Below are 19,060 nucleotides of genomic sequence, written 5' to 3'. Positions count from 1 at the left end.
TAAAGATAATGCTTCTTTAAAGCATGATTTTAGAATGTCCTATATTTGCTACACTCGAGGAGAAAGTAGTGGGCTACATAAATATGGCTGTGCAATGAAAACTACAATTTTCAGGGGATAATATTCTGTTAAGTTACATGCCTAACATGCGAAACTTAACAACTAGACATCATAAATGGATTTGTGTCCCTACTATAGATAAAAGGCAGATATTGCAACATTGGAAATATAAATGTACAGTATTTACTCAATTATTCAATTTATTCAGTGGGTTGAAGACATGATTATATTTGCTACTTATAAGCAGATTGCCTTTAGATGTAGATTTTGTATGGAGAAGTATAATAAAATAGGGGACACATTTATACAAAATAGGTTTAAAAATGAGATTGTTATTTTAGTGTAATATATTAATATTTGCGCTAGATAATTATATATAGAATCGAACTGTATGCTGTTGTAACAACATATAGATTGATCGATTGATAGATAATAGATTTGATTTTATATTTTATTTCTGTTATATATTTTCACTTATATTTTGACACTTGTTATGAGTTTTTTTTAATATAATATATATCTGTTTGTGTTTTGTTCCTTTTGATTTGTTCCTTTTTTTCTTATTTTAAAAGCAATAAAAATATATATGAAAAGAAAGATAAAGGGGAAGAGGGGGAAAAGCACATTCTTACTGGGTACTTGCAAAATTCTGTTATAATAACCCTATAATAAAGGTAGTATTATCTTGTATGTCCTTGGATTCCAAGTTTGGTCTGCCTTGGATGACAATAATCTTGTTGGTTCTAGCCCCAGGCACTGGTGTGTGTGTGTGTGGGGGGGGGGAATTCTAGGATGGGAATTGAGTTCAGTACATGTATATTTAGGAGTGTTATGGTGCCTTGGTTTTAATCTTGTTATATTTTTGTTATTTTTCTCTGTTGTTACTCTGAGCCTGCCAGGGTTATTAATATAAACAGGCAGTCATATAAATCTTTTAAATAATTAATGCACAATACACAAATTAGATTGAGGCTTGTTTTAAAAAAATTTCTTAAAACACAATTGTATTGATGTACATGTATCTGAAAGCTGTCCTATGCTGTCTATTTCAATCTCTACATTTAAGAGTTTAGCAAGTAGAAAAACATTCTTTTAATATTGACTGTGTTTTGTTTTGTAGATTTTTACTGAAAGTCTTCTATGTTCAAACCTGCTGGAGAATATCCATTTAGCTGGGCAAATGATGCATTGCAGTGTTTGGTCAATAGATCCCCCTGTTTCTAAAGGAAAAATGCAATACAGTATCAGCTATGAGAAAAGCATTGAATTAGTTTTGGCTGCTAGCAAAGAGTATTTCAATTCTTCAACCAGTCTGACTGATACTTGCATGGATTTGGCAAGGTGATCATATATTTATTCTAATTCTCCCATCTCTACATTTAAAGATATGGTATTTCTTTGTAAAAAAAAAATATTTCATACTCTTTATTCTATGCACTTCTTGTTTTCTTTCCATTTCTAAGACTACTTGTCATTATAATAATGTTATTAATAAGTGCCAGGAACAAAATTAAACCAGAGAGTGATGACATAAAAATGCCATAATTTTTAACCATTTTTTTTAAAATGCTAACTCAGCAGCTTTTAGGTGATCTCCTCTTTAGAAGATAGGAGAGGATATCTAGAAAACAGTGTGGTCTTTTTTCAGCTGTGTTTGTTCTAAGGATTGAGGTTGATCTTCATTGTTTCTAACACTTCTCCCAATTAGGAATGGAAATTTGTTCCAAAATCTCGGTGGCATTACAAAAGTTTCTGGACACGTTTCCTAGTATTGAGCTAAAGAGACTAGAACAGGGCTGTCAAACTCTCAGGCGCAGGCCGGATGTGTCATGCGCTGGCCACCCCCATGCCCGGTTTAGTGAAGGGGAAAAAAAAGTCCTAATACGTCACATGACAATGCCATGATGATGTGAATTTGACACCCCTGGACTAGAATGTATTGACTACGCTGAAAAGTGAAAGGTTTATATGATTTGAAGAGATCTCAGAACACTGGAAAAATACAGAAATCTAATGATTGTATTATTTGGGGGCGAGGGTGCCAGATTAATTGAGCCACACAGAATAATTTTTATTGATTAGTCAGATAATATCACAGTTTTATATTTGGTAGTATTTCATAATAATAGGCCATTGTGAAAAAAGGCTATAATATCTCAGTATAAGAATGTGCCTTTCTGGATGCTTAAAAGAGGAAACCTAAAACAGTATTCTTAGTTTTTATAACCACTTCTTAAACATTTTTTTTTTAAATGTCCTTGTTACCAGTCACTAAAATCCTTTTCTTTATTTGGTTAATTACGAGCGCTGAGACTACTTTGAAGCATGCATGCATTAGGACCTATCTCGTTTTAATTTTTGAAATGCTTCAAAGAAACCTAGAAATATTTATTTATGTTCATTTCTATTGTTAATACTTGTTCCCCTCTCTTTATTTCTGCAGTTTTTCTTTGTGCTAAATATTTCATATCTTTGTTCATGTACATTTGTTTAGGATGGCATGATTTTTAAGTGTTATAAAAATCACTTTCCTTTTTGTGTTAGAATACAATGCAAATTCTTTTTCAGTTTTTTGCTGCACAATATTTAGAATCAGTCAACTCTACAAAGAATAGGAAGACTGTAAAATACTTCCATTTTCTTTTAGAAAATTAATTTTGCTTCAATTACTTTTATCCATGTTAATTATCTGCTTTATATTCTGGGCTTTCAATTCCTAATCTAGTCCTGTTATTTAAATTGATTTTTCTCTAGAATAAAAGCTTGTATTAAATAAGTTCAAAACATAATAAAATATGTTTGTGTCCTTTAAAGAGTAAGCAGTGAAAAAGAGTACATAATTACAGGTACAATAAAAACATTAGCTTTTCTGCCAATCAAGCACATTTTTCATAACATGCAAAATAAGATTTATATTAATTAATCTTAATGTGAGGAACCTACTTGCTTTTTTGATATAATTATTACAATTTTTTTATTTCATCTGGATTTAAGAGAATGCTTCCCTTTTCAACATATACTCTTTAGAAAATGCTAAACTATGGCCATTGGTAAATGAATCATGCTTCCAAAAAACTTGTGTTCCCATAATAAAAGGATTGTGCAAATAATCTGATATATGGTAGAGTTTTTCCACGTGAAGAAAATGATGCAGCGAAGTAGGAAGTTTACATGTTCATACAGGCAGAGATGGTGGAAGCAGAAAAATGATACAGTTGCTTTAATGAATTGAAAGTCTTCTATGTTCAAGCCTGTGGAGAATAGCCATTTACTTGGGCAAATGATGCATTGCAGTGTTTGGTCAACTGCAAACGATCCCCCTTGTTTCTAAAGGAAAAATGCAATACAGAATCAGCAGAAAATGATACAGTTGCTTTGATGAATTGAAGGGAGCTGCATTTTGTGCATTGCTACACGTTGCAAAGTACCTCTTATTAAGGTTTTGTTCAGTAACAAGGACACTATTAGTCAGCTATATTGTATAAAAAGATAAAAGGTTTCCCCTCTCCAGTCATATCTGACTCAAAGGGGTGGTGTTCATCTCTGTTTCTTAGCCGAGGGAGCCAACTTTATCCAAGATGCTTCCATGATCATGTGACCAGCATGACTATATGCCAAGTCACATGGAATGCTGTTACCTGCCCACTGAAGTGGTGCCTATTTATCTACTTGCATCTGCATGCTTTCCAAGCCCAGCATCTTAATTGCTAGGCCACAGCATTCCCACATGCTATATTGCATAGGATAACATATAATCAAGAGATAACCTTTTAAGAAGCTGCTGCAAGAGGGTCATCGTGCCCATCAGACTATATTGTCTCCTGCATCCTTCTCCTTTATTAAGTTCAGGATTTATATGTAGAATTGGACATGGGACATGGAATGATGCTTTCCTACACAATCAGTGCAATACATAGTTTAATATAAGTAGGTCATGAAACAAAACACTGCAAGCTAAGTGTTCCTTTTCAATATTCTAGTCATTTATGTCCATTATTTTTTTAAAAAATGAGTCAACTTTTTTGTTAAAATAATTTTACTTGGAGAAAAAATTAGTCTTAAATTTCTCTCTTTTTTTAAGATCCTGCTTACAGCTCATTACAGACTGCCCACCTGTTATTCAAGAAGAACTAGATCTTATTCGTTCTCTTGGTTACTTTGAAGAATTTGGTGTGAAAATTTTACCATTACAAGGTACAGTTTAGCTCTATCATTTCTATCTCATATGTGGATCTTTTTAGCAATTTTTGATTACTAACCTTAGGGGTTCATATTTGTGCAAGTAGTAGGTACAATCATTGCATTTCAGTACTCTTGTATAAATAAGTCTTATTGGCTCAGTTATTTGCAATATATATATATATATATATATAGTCTCATTACATTTAATGAAAGACTGAGGTATGTGCCTTATTTACATCCAATTTATTTTGGTTGGATTTAGCCAACATTTTCCTTTTAGGATATATTGCTCAATGTCCCCCTAACCTTTACATTAAAACATTTAGGTTATATTATTAAAACCTAATAAAACAAAACAAAGCTAAAGAATATGCACTGTTCTCCATGGCTTATCTTCAGTCTGATCATACCTTACCGTATGGTGCAATTTGTTATTTAATCCTAATGTTATAGTTGCATCTGCTTTTCCTGGATACTTTGGAATCTAAAAACCCACCTTTTTTAAAATCCAAAGTGTTTCTAATATTAATTAGCATAGCTCATAAGAAACTTACTCACTACCATAATATGACTAAATCTACCGTGTTTCTCACAAAATAAGGCCGGGCCTTATTTTTTTTTGAGCCCCGAAAAAATGGCTAGGACGTCTTTTCGGGGGTGAATTAATTTCTTCCCCCCTGCGCGCACCAGCGCCGTCTCCAACAACAGCGTCTGAGTCGCTCCCACTTTTCCCCCGTCCCCGTAACAACAGGAAAAAAAAGATTTCGAGGTACCTGGGAGCACCACGCTGCGTTTTGGTTTAATCCCGAGCGGCTGGGTGGGCATGAGAAGAGCCCTTGGTGCTCCAGCCTCGGGCTCTGCAAGTTTGCAAAAGTCCCGGTGCGCAGCCCATTCCTACATTCCAAGCGCCCAGGCCGAGCTGCAGCTGTCCCTCTCTCGCCAGCGCTGTCTCCAATAACAGCGGCAGCAGCGACAGGAACTGTGGAAATGTTTCAGACGCTTCTTGGGTGGGGGAGCCGCCTCCGTAACTTCCACGGTTCCCGCCACTGCTGCCGTTGTTATTGGAGACGGCGCTGGCGAGAGAGGGACAGCTGCAGCTCGGCCTGGGCGCTTGGAATGCAGGAACCGGGACTTTTGCAAACTTACAGAGCCCGAGGCTGGAGCACCAAGGGTAGCAGCAGCAGAGACGCTCGCTCAGCTCTTCTCATGCCCACCTAGCCGCTTGGGATTAAACCAAAATGCAGCGCGCGGCGCTCCCAGGTACCTCCCAAAAAAATTTTTTTTTCCTGTTGTTATGGGGATGGGGGGAAAGCGGGAGTGACTCAGACGCTGTTGTTGGAGACAGCGCTGGTGAGAGAGGCGCCAGCACCGGTGGGAACCGTGGAAGCTATGGAGGCCTGAGAAGCAGCTGAAATGCTGCCGGACATCTACGCCGACGTCACCCGCCTGCTGACCCGGGTAAGGGAGTCCTCCGTGCTGTACCATGGTATTAGGAGCTGCTGATAGTGAGGCGTAGCTGCCCGTGGGGCACTCCTAATGGCAAGCTCCCCCCGCCTCCCCCCCAATTTCGCATGTTTTAAAATAGGCCTAAATTTGGGGGGAGGGGCTTAATTTCATTTTATGCCTAGAAAACATGCTGGGTCTTCCTATTGTGGGGGGGCGTATTGTTGGAGAAACACGGTAGTTTATACAAAAACCGATTACTACTATATCTCCTTTAAAATATCCATACATTACTTATAAATTCTTATCCATACCACAGCCATACCACTTATATCATGGTCGTTCTTTAAACCTATCAATCATCTCTCTTGGAGGATCTCAACAGCTACATGTAACCATCGGTGTTCATCTTCATCATCTCAGCTGATTCATTCTTGCTTCATTCATATACTTATTTTATGATTCTTTCATTCTTTCTGTATGACCAAACCAAAGGAGCTCTGTCCCTCTTTCATACTATTTATTTACTTTTGTATTTAATCCACATTTATCATTACTAATTTATTCTTGCCCCTATTGCTTCTTGTTTATGTTTTAAAATAATCAATTCATGCTGCATTCAACTTACTTTCATTTTCTCCTGTCATACACAGCCCTGCATTTTGCCTGCCTTGATATTATCAGATATTCTCACATATCATCAGTCAGTCAGTCATACTTAATGATACATTTTTTGTTATTCTGTTTTTTGCACTTTCTATTTATTTGCAAAAAAAAAAAAAAACCTTTCAGGGGTTTTAGATGCTGTTATTTTAAATGATTAATGTTACTATTGCTTTAAAAATCTGCTTAGTTTACAGAAAGTCGTTAATTACAGAGTCAGCTGTAGTGTATACAAAAACATTTTAAAGACTTTAGATTGCATATTGTTATGTATTTATTTTTGCACTTTAAAAACAGGGCAAAAGAAAGATATTGCCTGCAGGCTCATAAAATAAACATGGAGGATGAAAATCCAAAATCATTTATCTTGGAAAGTCAATGTTAACTCCGGATTAACAGAGTGAAAACTAAGATGACCCTCCTAGATTGGGCTGTACTATCTCATATTTCATGTTTTCATATTTTCAGTGTTTGGAAAAGAAATAAAAGTTCCAAACTTTTAACATGATGATTTTATCCTCTGAAGATGAAAGAGGCCTATTTATAAGATATTTCCTAGAGTAATTTCCCCCCCCACATGAATGAAGGTGTTCAATTGTGCTTTGAATGTGGGTTCCTCACAGTATTTGAAAGGGGTGTTTTGCTACACACATCAGTGTGAAAGAGGCAGTTATTGATGTAGCCAAATAGCTGTGTCCTCTGGAAGGCTCAGCTGCTCCTCACATTTCTCCACATGCATATATGTATATAACTGATCCGCTTCTGGTTCATAGTCCCAGCTAAAGTGTTGTCTGTGCCATCGAAGCAATCACACTGAATCTCCCTGAGGATGTTGAAGCTTTAGCGCTTCACAGAGAGATGCTTCCTTTGCACCAGCAAGTTTTATGAAACGCCAGTTGGAATGCTCTGCATAGGCCGACTTTAAACATACATTTACCTTTATAACGCTCATGAACACTTTACAAGTATCTGCCTCAAATACAGTTTTCTTGCATGTCTTGATAAACATATTTCCTCTCCAGTGCGCTTGTGTTCTGATCGACTCAGCCTTATCAAGGAATGTCTCTCTCGGTTGCCCACGAACTATAAGCAATCTGCCAAGCTTTTGGGACTTGCAAATTTGCTGAAGGTTGCAGGTAAAATCAAATACGATTTCCTAATTTGTGTTGTTTGTTTGTCACAGGCTGTATCCAATGTCAGTGGGCACCCAAAGCTTCAGAGGATAAACACAAGCCCCCTGAGCCTTTAGACAACCCACACACGAGTACACAAAGGTACTCTCAGTTCCTTCTCACACATTTCCCCAAGTTTACTATTACTCCTACTACTAGTATTATGCTACTACAATTTGTGAGGCCTACTGATAAAGAAACTTACTTCTGTCCATTAGCACCAAGCTGCTTCGAGTAGCTCTGTTCACCTTAAGTAACAGAAACCACTTCCCCTGTCACTCGCAGAACAACTCTGATGCACCAGTTAGTTCACCACAAACAACAACACCCACCATCCCCAGTTGCTTTTCTACTCAGCTCCTTGCTGGGCAGCTGGACTGGCTAGGGAGAGGCCTTAAAGAGGTAGAGCACAATAAACCCAAGTGCTGGCTAACTTTCAGGCAGCCTGCACTCTCACATAGAGACCATTTTTAAAGGGCTTGTTCAGAGATTCTAAATTGTCTTCTAAAATGCTTAAATTATATTCAGAGATTGTATCATTGCAAACCACTGTAACATTTTTACATAAATATAAAATTAATTTATTTCAGTTGAGATTTAATTAGACAGCCCTCCATCACCAACAGAATGCAAAGCAGCTAAAATACACTTGCTACCTACATTCAGTCTATAAATCTTTGTTACTTAGGAAATTACAATCATCTATTTTGTGCAAAGACAATCTAATTTGCCGTATTTAAAATGTAAGTTCATTTTAATACTCTTGGGGTATTATCAATACGCTGTATATGGAAGGGTTCTTTTAATCAGTTTCAGAAAACTGATTGATTTATATATATAGCTCTTCTTTTTTTCCTGTCATTACCAAGATGAGGAGAAGAATGATATATTTGTTTTATTCTCAAATTGCTGTTACCGCTCTCACAGTGCTTGCTGATGAACATACATGAAACACAAGTTCCTGCCCTGCAATGTATACAGTCTCCTGCCATTATAAAGAAGAAATTCTTAATCTCTACAGTTGTAAATATTAATGTGCAAAGCCAAGGAGGCCTTTAAAATGGAAAATGATAGAATGTAGTATATGTTTAGCATGTAGTTGTGAGAATAAAAAGTAGGAGTGTATTAAACTCAAGTTTTGAATTAACCTTATTGATCAGTGAAAAGTTCCAGGGTTTCAGAGTATCATTTCATATTGTTTGCTGATAAATGTATAAAAATCCCAAGTAACAATTTCAAGTGGGCACTGTGCAAACATCTTATATTTAGCTAAAAGATGTTATGGCTTTTTGCAAACAGTATCTCATACATGTATGTATATTTATTAAATTATAGGCTGCCTGATTCTTTTATTATTTATTTATTTATTTTGATTTGTTAATCACATTTATATAGTCATGCATCTCACCAAAAGCAACTCACCAAAAGCAATTATTTGTCTATTTAAAGAAAAAAAAAATCCATCATCAAAAAAGGTTGGTTTTAATGGCAAGGCTTTCCCTTAGGCAAACTTCTCCTTCTCCTTTTCCTTCTCCTTCAAAACCTCTCTCTGCCCCTGAATGACAATGCCTTAGCTATCTTGCATTATCATCTTTTTTTTCCTCTTCCAAATTTGCTTATCATTGGTCCTGGTCACCAAAGGTTTGTTCATCCTTTTGTTAAGCCTAGTGAAGCATAGTGCTTATATGATAATGCATGGAGTTTCCGATGTTCTTCAAATCTAGTGCAAATGAGATTTTGGGGAGTAGATATGATGGATTTGTGAATAACTATATCTTTTGAAGTATACTGAAGTGGTATGAGTAATGAAGAAAACAGAAATTCTGAGAATAGAAATTTTTCTTCTGCCAGAAGTGAACAAATTAATTCACTGCTGTGATAAACATTAGTGTCAAAGTATGAACATATTCCTTTTATTTAACACAGAATTCAAGCCAGGTTTTTTATTTCAAAAAATAATTATTCCCAGCCACTTCAGGACTTCTGCATTCTTCATTACTTGATTTCATCTAACTAAGATTCTCTATCTCCCTGAGAGAGCATGCTAACTCATTGTAATATCTACTTATTTATTTTGAATAACTTCCTAAATCTTACAAAAGATAACTCAGGATGCAAAGCACATTGTTAACTCTGAGCTCCAGTAATCTTTTGCTAATTCCAAAACTCTGTAATGACTCTTCTACCCTTACTATTATAGCAATGTTTCTCCTTAAATTGAAAATATAGATCAGCTGTGTGGTTTTGATTTTTTTAAAAATATGTTCTTACTGATTAGTTTGGCACCCTTATTTGAATTATAGTTTTCAGTCATCCTTAAATCAATAACAGCTTCTTTAAAAAAACAATAGGAAACCGTTATTTTAAAATGCACTGAAAAATATTCTAAAACATTAAAGATGAACTTTGTTCCTGTTTTGGAGATGAAAAATAGTGTCGGGGGAAGGGGGTGCTATGCTCAGGGATTATGGTGCGAGATTTTTTTCCTCCAAGTAGCCAAGTAAGTCAGACTGATATCCATTAAATTCAGCCCTTTTCTTTTATCAACTTGTCGTCTTTTCTTAGTTCTCCTGCATTAAGGAAGATGTTTTGTCCATCTTCTATGTTTGAGTTCATTTGGGGCCCAGAGCTATTGCAGGAATCTAATTATACTGTAAAAAGTTTCATTTTTAATTGAGAGGGGGTCAGCCTTTGGGAAATACACTAGAAAGATAGAAATCTATGAAATAGATTTAGAAAAAAGATTTTAACAGCTAAACTTCATGATTAGTTTATATAATCAAAGTGATTTACGGGACAAAGGACAATGCAAGTTAAAATGGAAATAACGGTCTGCAATTATTTACAAAGAGCTAAAAAAACGAAGGATAAATAAATTACGTTATCCTAGAAGCCAACATAGAAAGATGTTGGATCAAATTTAAGAACACTAGCTGTGTGTTGCAGAAACTTGGAAACCACTACCTCAAGTTGCACACTAGAAATCAACTAGATGTGATACAATTTGCATAACACCAGAATAATAATTTTTCATAAACATAACCCCGCACCAGTTTACTGTATTACCTTCACGATTTCTGTTTCATCTGTTTATGAAAAATAAGCCCAACTATCTGCTTTACTGTCTTTGTTAGCTTTCTACAATGTGGTGTCCTGCAGAGATGTTCATTTGCAGTTGTCAACAACCATGGCTATTGCTGCCAAGGAATGATATAGAACCCGAGCTTAACACCACCAGAGAGCATCATGTTAAGGAAGAGTGGGTTAAGGGAGATAAGAATTATTCTTCAAAATAAATTTTCATAGATTAATTCTATAATAGGATTTTAAAGACAGCGTTTTATGGCATCTAGCCTTCATGGAACAATCCTCAAAAGTGACCTGCCATTCATTTATTGCTTTTGAACCTTGAAAGGATCTGGCATAAATATTACTCACAGATGTTTTACTAGGTGCAGGAATTACTCCTGGAATCATTAATTATGAAAGTTCTTTTAAAATAATGTTTGTTTCAAAATGACTGTCAGCCCAGGTAGACTGTCAGTATTCCAACCAAATTCCCCATACCCATTCAGCATTCAGAAACAAAGTCCATCCAAGTACGAATTTATTAAAGAAGTCATATTGGCACATCTGGGAAAACCTGAATCTGAAAGTTCCAGGTTTTCCCTTCCCTCAAGGGAAATTCAAAGATCCATCCCCTGCACCCATCAGTCCATTACATGGCCCAATCAAACATTGTCCCAACTGGAGTCATTCCTCCAGACACTCCTCTCCAGGTGCAGGGTAACTTGTCCTTGACTTTTATGAAAGACTGTTGTTGAGTCTACTCTTCTACTCACTAAGAAATTCCCCTCCCAAATTCCCAGGCACTAAATGTTGCAGCCTCGAAGCTTCCAAATAAAATATGGCTTCCAAGGCTGACATAGACTAGGCAGGAAACATGATCAGAAGAGCTAATTCTACTTTATTGTAAGGCTACATTAGCAACATCTAGCAAGTATAAGTTTCCCACTGTCTCCTTTGCAGCCTGAGAAGTTAGGGAAGATCTCTTCCAAGCCTTTTTGTCAGCCCAATATTCATCTGCAGGCTATGCCCTCTCCTGTCTGACCATTCCCTAGGAAGCATCTCTTCGGCTCCTTCCTCAAGGTCTTTCTTACATACCATTATAATGACAGTGACAATCATGGGATTATTTTTTTTTTAATAAACTCTGTAATTAGTGATTATATATAGTCTTTTTTTTCCCTAGAGGATGAAAAGAGGTTTACATTTTGAGTGGTAAAGAAACTGATTACCTTATTATTGAGGAAAATCTGAAGTCTGTATAAATGTTAGGTTTTGCTACTTGTACAGTACTTGTCATCATGAGAGGATGTTTCCTAAGCACAAGATCTATGTGTCAGAGCATAGAAGATCATTAAAAAATCTATGGTAACAATAAAAATAATAAGCTGTGAAGGAATTTATTTCCTTCAATGATGGTGTTTTGGTGTTTATCAGTTGTAATAGCATGACCTCTGTCCTGTATTAGAATTGTAAAATAAATTGTAATTCCCATTCAGAGTAAACAAATCAGCTAAACATGCAATACAGGTATAATTAAAAATACACTATTGGTTTCCACTAAATCTAGATCTGAGTATGTGACTATTTTTTTAACTTCTTTATATATATAGCACATGCTTCTTCCAGTGCAATGTTTAATTTTTAATGGTTTTATGCATCTGTATTTGAAAAAGGGCAACATCTAAATATTCACTTGCCCAATTATTTAAATTGCTATTGGTGCATGCAGTGATCTTTAAACACTAGACAAGACAGAATTTTCAGCAGTAAATGTCACTGGGTATTTTGGATTAAGCAATTGTTCTGTGTTTAAATGGCTGACAACAAAGATGAGAAAACTACTGTACTGTTGAAGTTGAATATATTTTATTATATTCCTTGAATCTAGTAGTTTAACTTCCTGAAATACACATATCAAGTAGCATAAGTATAAAACTATCATTAGAAATTGATTTCACTTGTATAATTCTGTAATGTTTTAAATTTTTGAGCCCAAGTAGTATGGTCAGTATGTCTGATTAGAAGAATAAGAGCTGATTAATAAATCCACAAAGGATAAGAGTTGGAGGAACTCCATGGTTAGACCTATAAAATTCTGTATGAATATATGCAATATAATCACACTGAATGATAAAATACCTACTTGCCATCCTATCAGGATCAAGAGTTGCCATTAATCAATCAGTGAGCATTTGTATAACAAAGAGGATGGGCAGAGAATGGAGAATTTTCACAGAACAATTCAAGTTTGTCTGGTACTTTACTTCTTGTAAGACACAAGGTAGCAAAATAAAAGATAAGATGTCAGTTTTGCTTTGTTTTGCTTATTATCTTGATCTATCACTCAAACTCAATTAAGAAAAAGCCATTTCTGCCTCATCTGAATTTGTCCACTTTTCTATCAAATAGCACTAATTGATAAATTTACTGTCTTAGTAAATTTTGAATTAATTATATCAATTTGGGTTGTCATAATCAGCGTGGTGGCATAGAAGTGGAGCTCTTGCCTTACACTCTGGAGGCTATGAGTTTGATCCTAGGTAGCAGCAGATATTTTTCTCTCTGGGCACCAAGAGGAAATAATCTGCTGTGAGCTCCACTTAGGCATCAGGAAAGGTATCCGGCCAATAAATTCTCATCTCCATTCAGTCACCCTGACTCTACCCAAATACAAGGGATTATGGAGTCATTAAAAGAAAAAAAATCAATTTGGGTTGTCTTGAAAAGTGGGTAACATTGTTATTTGTTTGTAATGTTGTAAAATATTGCCTGGTTTTCTTAGATGGGGAAAGTTGCTTAGTGCTCTGAGCTTGGTTGTTTCTTTGTAGACATTTCAATACCCACCTGGTAACATTATCAAAGCATGCCTATTTTTGGTATGCTGTATACATTTTACCTTTTTGTTTTTGGTTATATTCAAGAAACCTATGGCTGCATTCTTGTATACCATTAACCAATTACTTTTGTAGCTGTCTATTCCATTTTTTTAATTATTGTGAGGCAAACCACTAAGAATGTAAATATATATGTATATTATTTTGTAGGTGATGACCAGATGGAGAGAAAAGGACAGGTTTTGATACTTTTAGTGGAACAAGCACTCAAATATCACGATTACAAAGCTGCAAATATGCACTGTCAGGAACTTATGGCTTCAGGTAGAGTATATCTGCACCCCATCCATAGGTAAAAATGATGATAAAAGCGACTCTAGAATCTAGATTGTATAAAATACCATGTTGCTTTTCTCCTGAAACTTGATTAGTGCCTATTAGTTGTTATTTCTGAGGTATCTGTAGATAATATGCTATGGCATCATTTTAATCTGGAAGATTCTTGTTTTCTAGTGCAGAAGCCTTAAAACCATTTATTGTCTTTTTTATAAAAAAAAAGTATGGGAAATAGCATTTGTATGTTGAGAGAAAGAAGGCATATTGTGATGAGATAGAGTTGGATGTTACATTTCATTGAACAGCAAGATGGGCAACATATACATTTAATAAATTAATTAATAATACTGTATAGAAGGAGTTATTAAGGATGGAATGATGAGTGAAGAATATAGTTAATACATTATATATTTCCTTTCTGTGTTCCTTTTTGTAATATCCATGGCAGGATACTCTAAAAGCTGGGAGGTTTGTAGCCAGTTAGGACAATCAGAAGGATATCAAGACATGGCGATTCGGCAGCAGCTCCTGGCTTATGCTTTGACGCACTGTCCCCCAAGTGCCATAGAATTGCTATTGGCAGCAAGCAATATTCTACAGACAGAGGTATGTTGCAGTTTTCTAAAGCCCTATTTGCTGCCTGACTAAAGAATAACAAGTTTCAATTTTATGCTGGTAGAGTATGATATTGGACAATTGCTTTGAATAAAATACTTAAATAGCAAAACAAAGCCCAAATGATATACATGGGATTGTTTTGCTCCTTGCATAAAATTCTATTTTCAATCAATAATACTAAAAAAAAGACACTAGATGTTAAAAGCACATTCTTATTTGACTAATCAGTAAATGGAATGGGAAAATATCTAATATTACAATATTACAATATTGTAAATTATCAAGATAGATAGATAGATAGATAGATAGATAGATAGATAGATAGATAGATAGATAGATAATTTTGAGTGTTCTTAGCTTTTTGTTATCATCTGCGCTTCTTCAAAAATTACTGCTGGTTTGTGGATGACGTGTGGTCTTTGCTGGTGACATTCATCATTTCAAAAAAAAGGCAAAAAAAATCTAAAATAGTCCCATTTTTTGCATTCCTGCATAAGTTTGTCATAGTGGTTGCAGAAGAGTGAGAGGAGCAAACTAACTGGTCAAGGGCATTTATGGTTTACAAAGAACCATAAGTAAGTTTTTTTATATTCATTCCAAGTGTTATTGCTTTATAATTTTTGCAATTATCCCAAGATTTCCACTTAACTTTATCCTTTCTTTGTCTATTCCCATTTGTTCTAATATGAAGAGTAAATGTAGCCATTAGTCATAGGAATTACATTTTATTATGCCAATCTTTCCTAAAAGGAAATGTATTAAATGATGACGGTGAAGATCAAGATACATAAGCCCAATCAAAATGTAGAGTTTCTAAAGCTTTCTGTTGCCATGAAAATAGTAATCTGAAGAGTTCTTAAAGTAAATGCAGTTTCATTTCTGTTTCTTATTACAGATTATGCAGCACTATATGTATTTATGATCTTTCTAAGTTAATGTAAAATTCTTGCTTCTTGTACAGTTTGTTCTTTACTTTCTTTTTCTTTTTTACTTACATGCATTGCTTCTCATGATATGCACAGAATACATAGAATATATTACACAGGTTTCTCCCCCGCACCTATTATTTTAAATGATTACAGGAAAGGGATAGATTCTGATTTTTAAACTAATTGACAAAGACTGTGTTACATATATGTTTGTCTTATGTTGTAAATCAGGGTATGCTTCCATCTGGAAAACAATTTAAATTATTTTTGAGGGGAATGGGGTGCAAAATGGTCACTATCATATTCAGTCTTGATTTGGCCTGAATGATTTTTTAAATTCCACCAACGGCTCCTTTAACAAAATTTGTAATTTTACTTGTAGGTTCTTTATAACACAGTCAACTACCAAATACGACCTTCTGAAAAGGGAGAAAATGTAAATATTTCCCGATCATCAGTTGGAATGAAATTAGAGTGTCCTCCAGAGGTAAAGCTTTTTATATAATACTGTTTCCCCACCCCTAATTTCATTTCCTTCAGAATTAACATTAGTTTCTCAAAAATAATTCTAATGTCTTCCTTTTTTCTGACATCTTTTTCACTTAGTCTCATATACTTCTCAGCTTGACTTTCACTCACTTTGCTTCTCAAGTATTTTTCTCTTAACTTTTCTTTGTTCAAAGCCTGGCTCTGAAGTCTTCCATGGTTTAAATGTCATGCAGTTTGTATAACTTAATATAATTGCACTGAGCCAATCAGTAAGGCCAAGGTATTATAACACAAGGGGCATATCAAAAAAAAAAAAAGAACACTTTGGGAGTTCAGTATGGATTTCTTGTTTGTTTCTATCTGAGTGGCTGGATATATGACTGAAGGGAGGAGTAAGAAAATTGCAGAATTGCAAGAGAGTTGTTAAAGTAGATAAGTAAATATTATTATTATTATTGAATTAATATCCATGTAATGAATATTATTGTAAACATTTTGATTATGATTTCCTGAAAATAATTTTATCCAGACAAGTGTTTGAAATTGAATTTTTATATGTTAATATAAAAAGGAAATTGCAGAACTGAAGTACAGAGATTGTCCCATCTGAAAACGAAAGGAATAATTCTGAAATGAGAGAGCATAAAATAGAAATATTCTCCCACCTTTTTTGCTGCCTCTATTCAGAAGACACAAATGGAAAAGCTAGGGTGGGGGGGGGGTGTTAGTTTTTAACTAGGAAGAAATGGAAATGGGAGCTGCCCCAAGCAGGAAGTAGGAAGAATGAAGACATGGGAATTTTTAACAAGAAAGAATTGGAGATGGGAGGAGAAGTGGCAACCTATTCCAGTTTCTCAAAATAAATTTGGAGAGCAAGGTGAGACAGAAAATAGAAAAGATAGGTAATAGAACGGTTGAAGTAGGCAAGGTAGAAATCAGTAGTTCCCAGACCAGAGATGGTTGCTATCTAATAATACAATAACTACTTGGCTTTAAAGCTACAAAACATCATGCCAAGTATCCATTAATACCTACCCTCTTTGAGCTAGTCACTTAAGCCTTAAGTCCTTTCAGAAATTTGTCAGGCAAGGAGACAGCTACACAGATGCTGCTGGATCTTGGTTAAGGGGTGTCATGTGGACCAGTGGTGCTAGTAGATTCTGTCTCATTTGTTAGGTAAGCTAGTTCATCATCTGAGCTAAGTGATGCATTTGAGTTGACTTGGAAAACAAAATGTTGTTGACTTGGACACTAGATAGTGGTGTTGGCCAGGAGGTCAACACTGATCAATTAATCCTTGAACCATAGTTGATGTCTCTCGTTCCATGGAAATAGAAATAAAGATTTGGCCTCAAACTGTAAGTCTTCTTGATTGGGCTTGGTGGTAAATTAAAGATCTTCTGATGTTTCATGGCTTAGCTTAACTTCTCAGCTTGATCAAACCTAGCAAAGAGGCAGGAGGTAGAAATTGGTGCATACGCTATTAGATCTGAAAAGGTCTTTTAAGAACCTGCAGAAAAAGAAAACAATTTTCCTCTTGAATTACCTCTTCCCTAGCCTAAGCTTGGCTGCTGTCATGTAGTTAAATAATTTATGTTATTACTGTAATGTATTCAAGAGATACTTGACAAAAACCAAGAAACAATGTTTAAGAGCATTAAGTGATTAAAACATAGTGCTTAAGTATAAGTTGGTATTTATTGTTTGTTAATGCTAAAAGTAATAATTGAGGAAAAATTTTAAACATGAAGTAAAGGAGGCAACTTCATTTTTAATCTAATACTTACGTCTCTTTTTTTAAATAAGCAAGGGTTTTATTTATCTGTTCCATTACATTTCATTGTATAGAAATGAAATTATTGTGCATTGGAGGTGTAGAACATAGTTGCTGTCTTTAAATACCTATTTGTTTTTTTAAATGTTTCTTGAAATTCATACAAAAATGACCATTTGTTTTCTATATAGATTCCATTGCAATTAATATATTAATTGCATATTAAGCCCCAAAGCCACCTGTAACACCCAGCTTAAAATATAAAATCTTAGGTTTTACACTGTAATAGGAAAGGGAAAAAATGAAATACATGATAAAGAATCATATTTATTACATTTAAATTATATTATATTAAATTTAAAATAAATGCAACGCAGTTTCTTTTCCTGACTCCACTAACATTTGAACAGTAAATGTGGCTTCTGGCCTGCAAAAGTTTTTGCTCCCCAATAAAGCACCAGCAAATATGAAACAAACAAAATGTTAAAAAGTTATGATATTTATATAGATACTTACCAAACACATATAAATTATATTAAAATAGCCAAAATATATTTACAATTCCCAAGGCATGTCACAACTTTTGAGCACCCCTGATGTTTGGAAATTGAAAGTTGAAAAAGTTGACATGCCCTAAATGACAGTTCATTAAAATTAATAAAAGTGTGTGTGTGTTTATGTGATTTATCTACCACTTGAATCTAAATAGTTTTTAGGTGATAAACGTATACAGGGAATGATAGCATGTACTGTATACGGAGAAGGTGATTTTATTTTTGTTTTGCTGAATAAATCCAAGGGGTATCTAGAATTATTGTGAATTTTATAAAAATAGTTTTGAATGGTTTAAGATGCTGTAAGATGCAAAAAAGAATTCTGTTAATTAATTAGCTGATTTTAAGAACACAACAGTCTGTCACTTTGGAAGATCTGTATTCTTTGGTACAAACAATGTGTACTTGCTGTACATTTGAGACAGTCAGTTAAAAGGAAACATTGGGATGATGAAAATTGTCAAAGAGGCAAATCTATGTTCACGGAATGGGATTATAGAGCAAGCATAAGAAATGACTATAGGAGATGAGTAGGCTGAGCCTGAGGGAGGGGTCAAGCGTGTCATTAGTCTCAAGTCCCTTTGTGCCCACAAGCGATCTAACTACAGCCCACCTTGAATTCCATTGACACTTATCTACCACCAAATTGCTTTGATCGTTAGTAGTTCTGATTCTTGTAGAGAGTGTTACATGCAATAAACCTGGATTCATTTGAACCATATTGACTGGAAGCTGGAAGAAAAAGTGTAGGTGCAAGACTCATCTTTAATTCATAACTGTGGTTAAGAGAAAAGCTCTTATTTTTGTATGTTGCTTTTCTTTAAAAAAAAGAACTTTAAATAATTTTACAGAAATAAGATCAGTTAAACCAGCAAAGAACTAGATAATATGTGTAATCAGCTATGGATTTTCAGTTGCTCCATAATTATCAATATTA

At 34.9% G+C, this 19,060-nt stretch overlaps 1 protein-coding gene across 3 annotated transcripts in view; it reads left to right on the top strand.

The window, feature by feature from the left end:
• The window catches only part of NBAS (NBAS subunit of NRZ tethering complex), a 155,168-nt gene that overhangs the window by 72,773 nt on the left and 63,335 nt on the right, over positions 1–19,060 (top strand). For all 3 annotated transcript variants that reach the window (XM_087946859.1, XM_087946851.1, XM_026674297.2), the window contains exons 30-35: positions 1,181–1,401; positions 4,142–4,254; positions 7,371–7,484; positions 13,634–13,747; positions 14,208–14,365; positions 15,689–15,793. In XM_087946859.1, coding sequence (XP_087802985.1) covers positions 1,181–1,401; positions 4,142–4,254; positions 7,371–7,484; positions 13,634–13,747; positions 14,208–14,365; positions 15,689–15,793 — 825 coding nt within the window. The remainder of the gene's footprint in view (positions 1–1,180; positions 1,402–4,141; positions 4,255–7,370; positions 7,485–13,633; positions 13,748–14,207; positions 14,366–15,688; positions 15,794–19,060) is intronic.

Source organism: Notechis scutatus, chromosome 1 (assembly GCF_049901735.1).
Source record: "Notechis scutatus isolate UNSWTSFEM ecotype Mainland chromosome 1, rNotScu1.2, whole genome shotgun sequence".
In the NCBI taxonomy this organism is placed as follows: domain Eukaryota; kingdom Metazoa; phylum Chordata; class Lepidosauria; order Squamata; family Elapidae; genus Notechis; species Notechis scutatus.
Note: the sequence above shows the minus strand (reverse complement) of the source record. Positions and strands in the feature narration are given on the sequence as shown.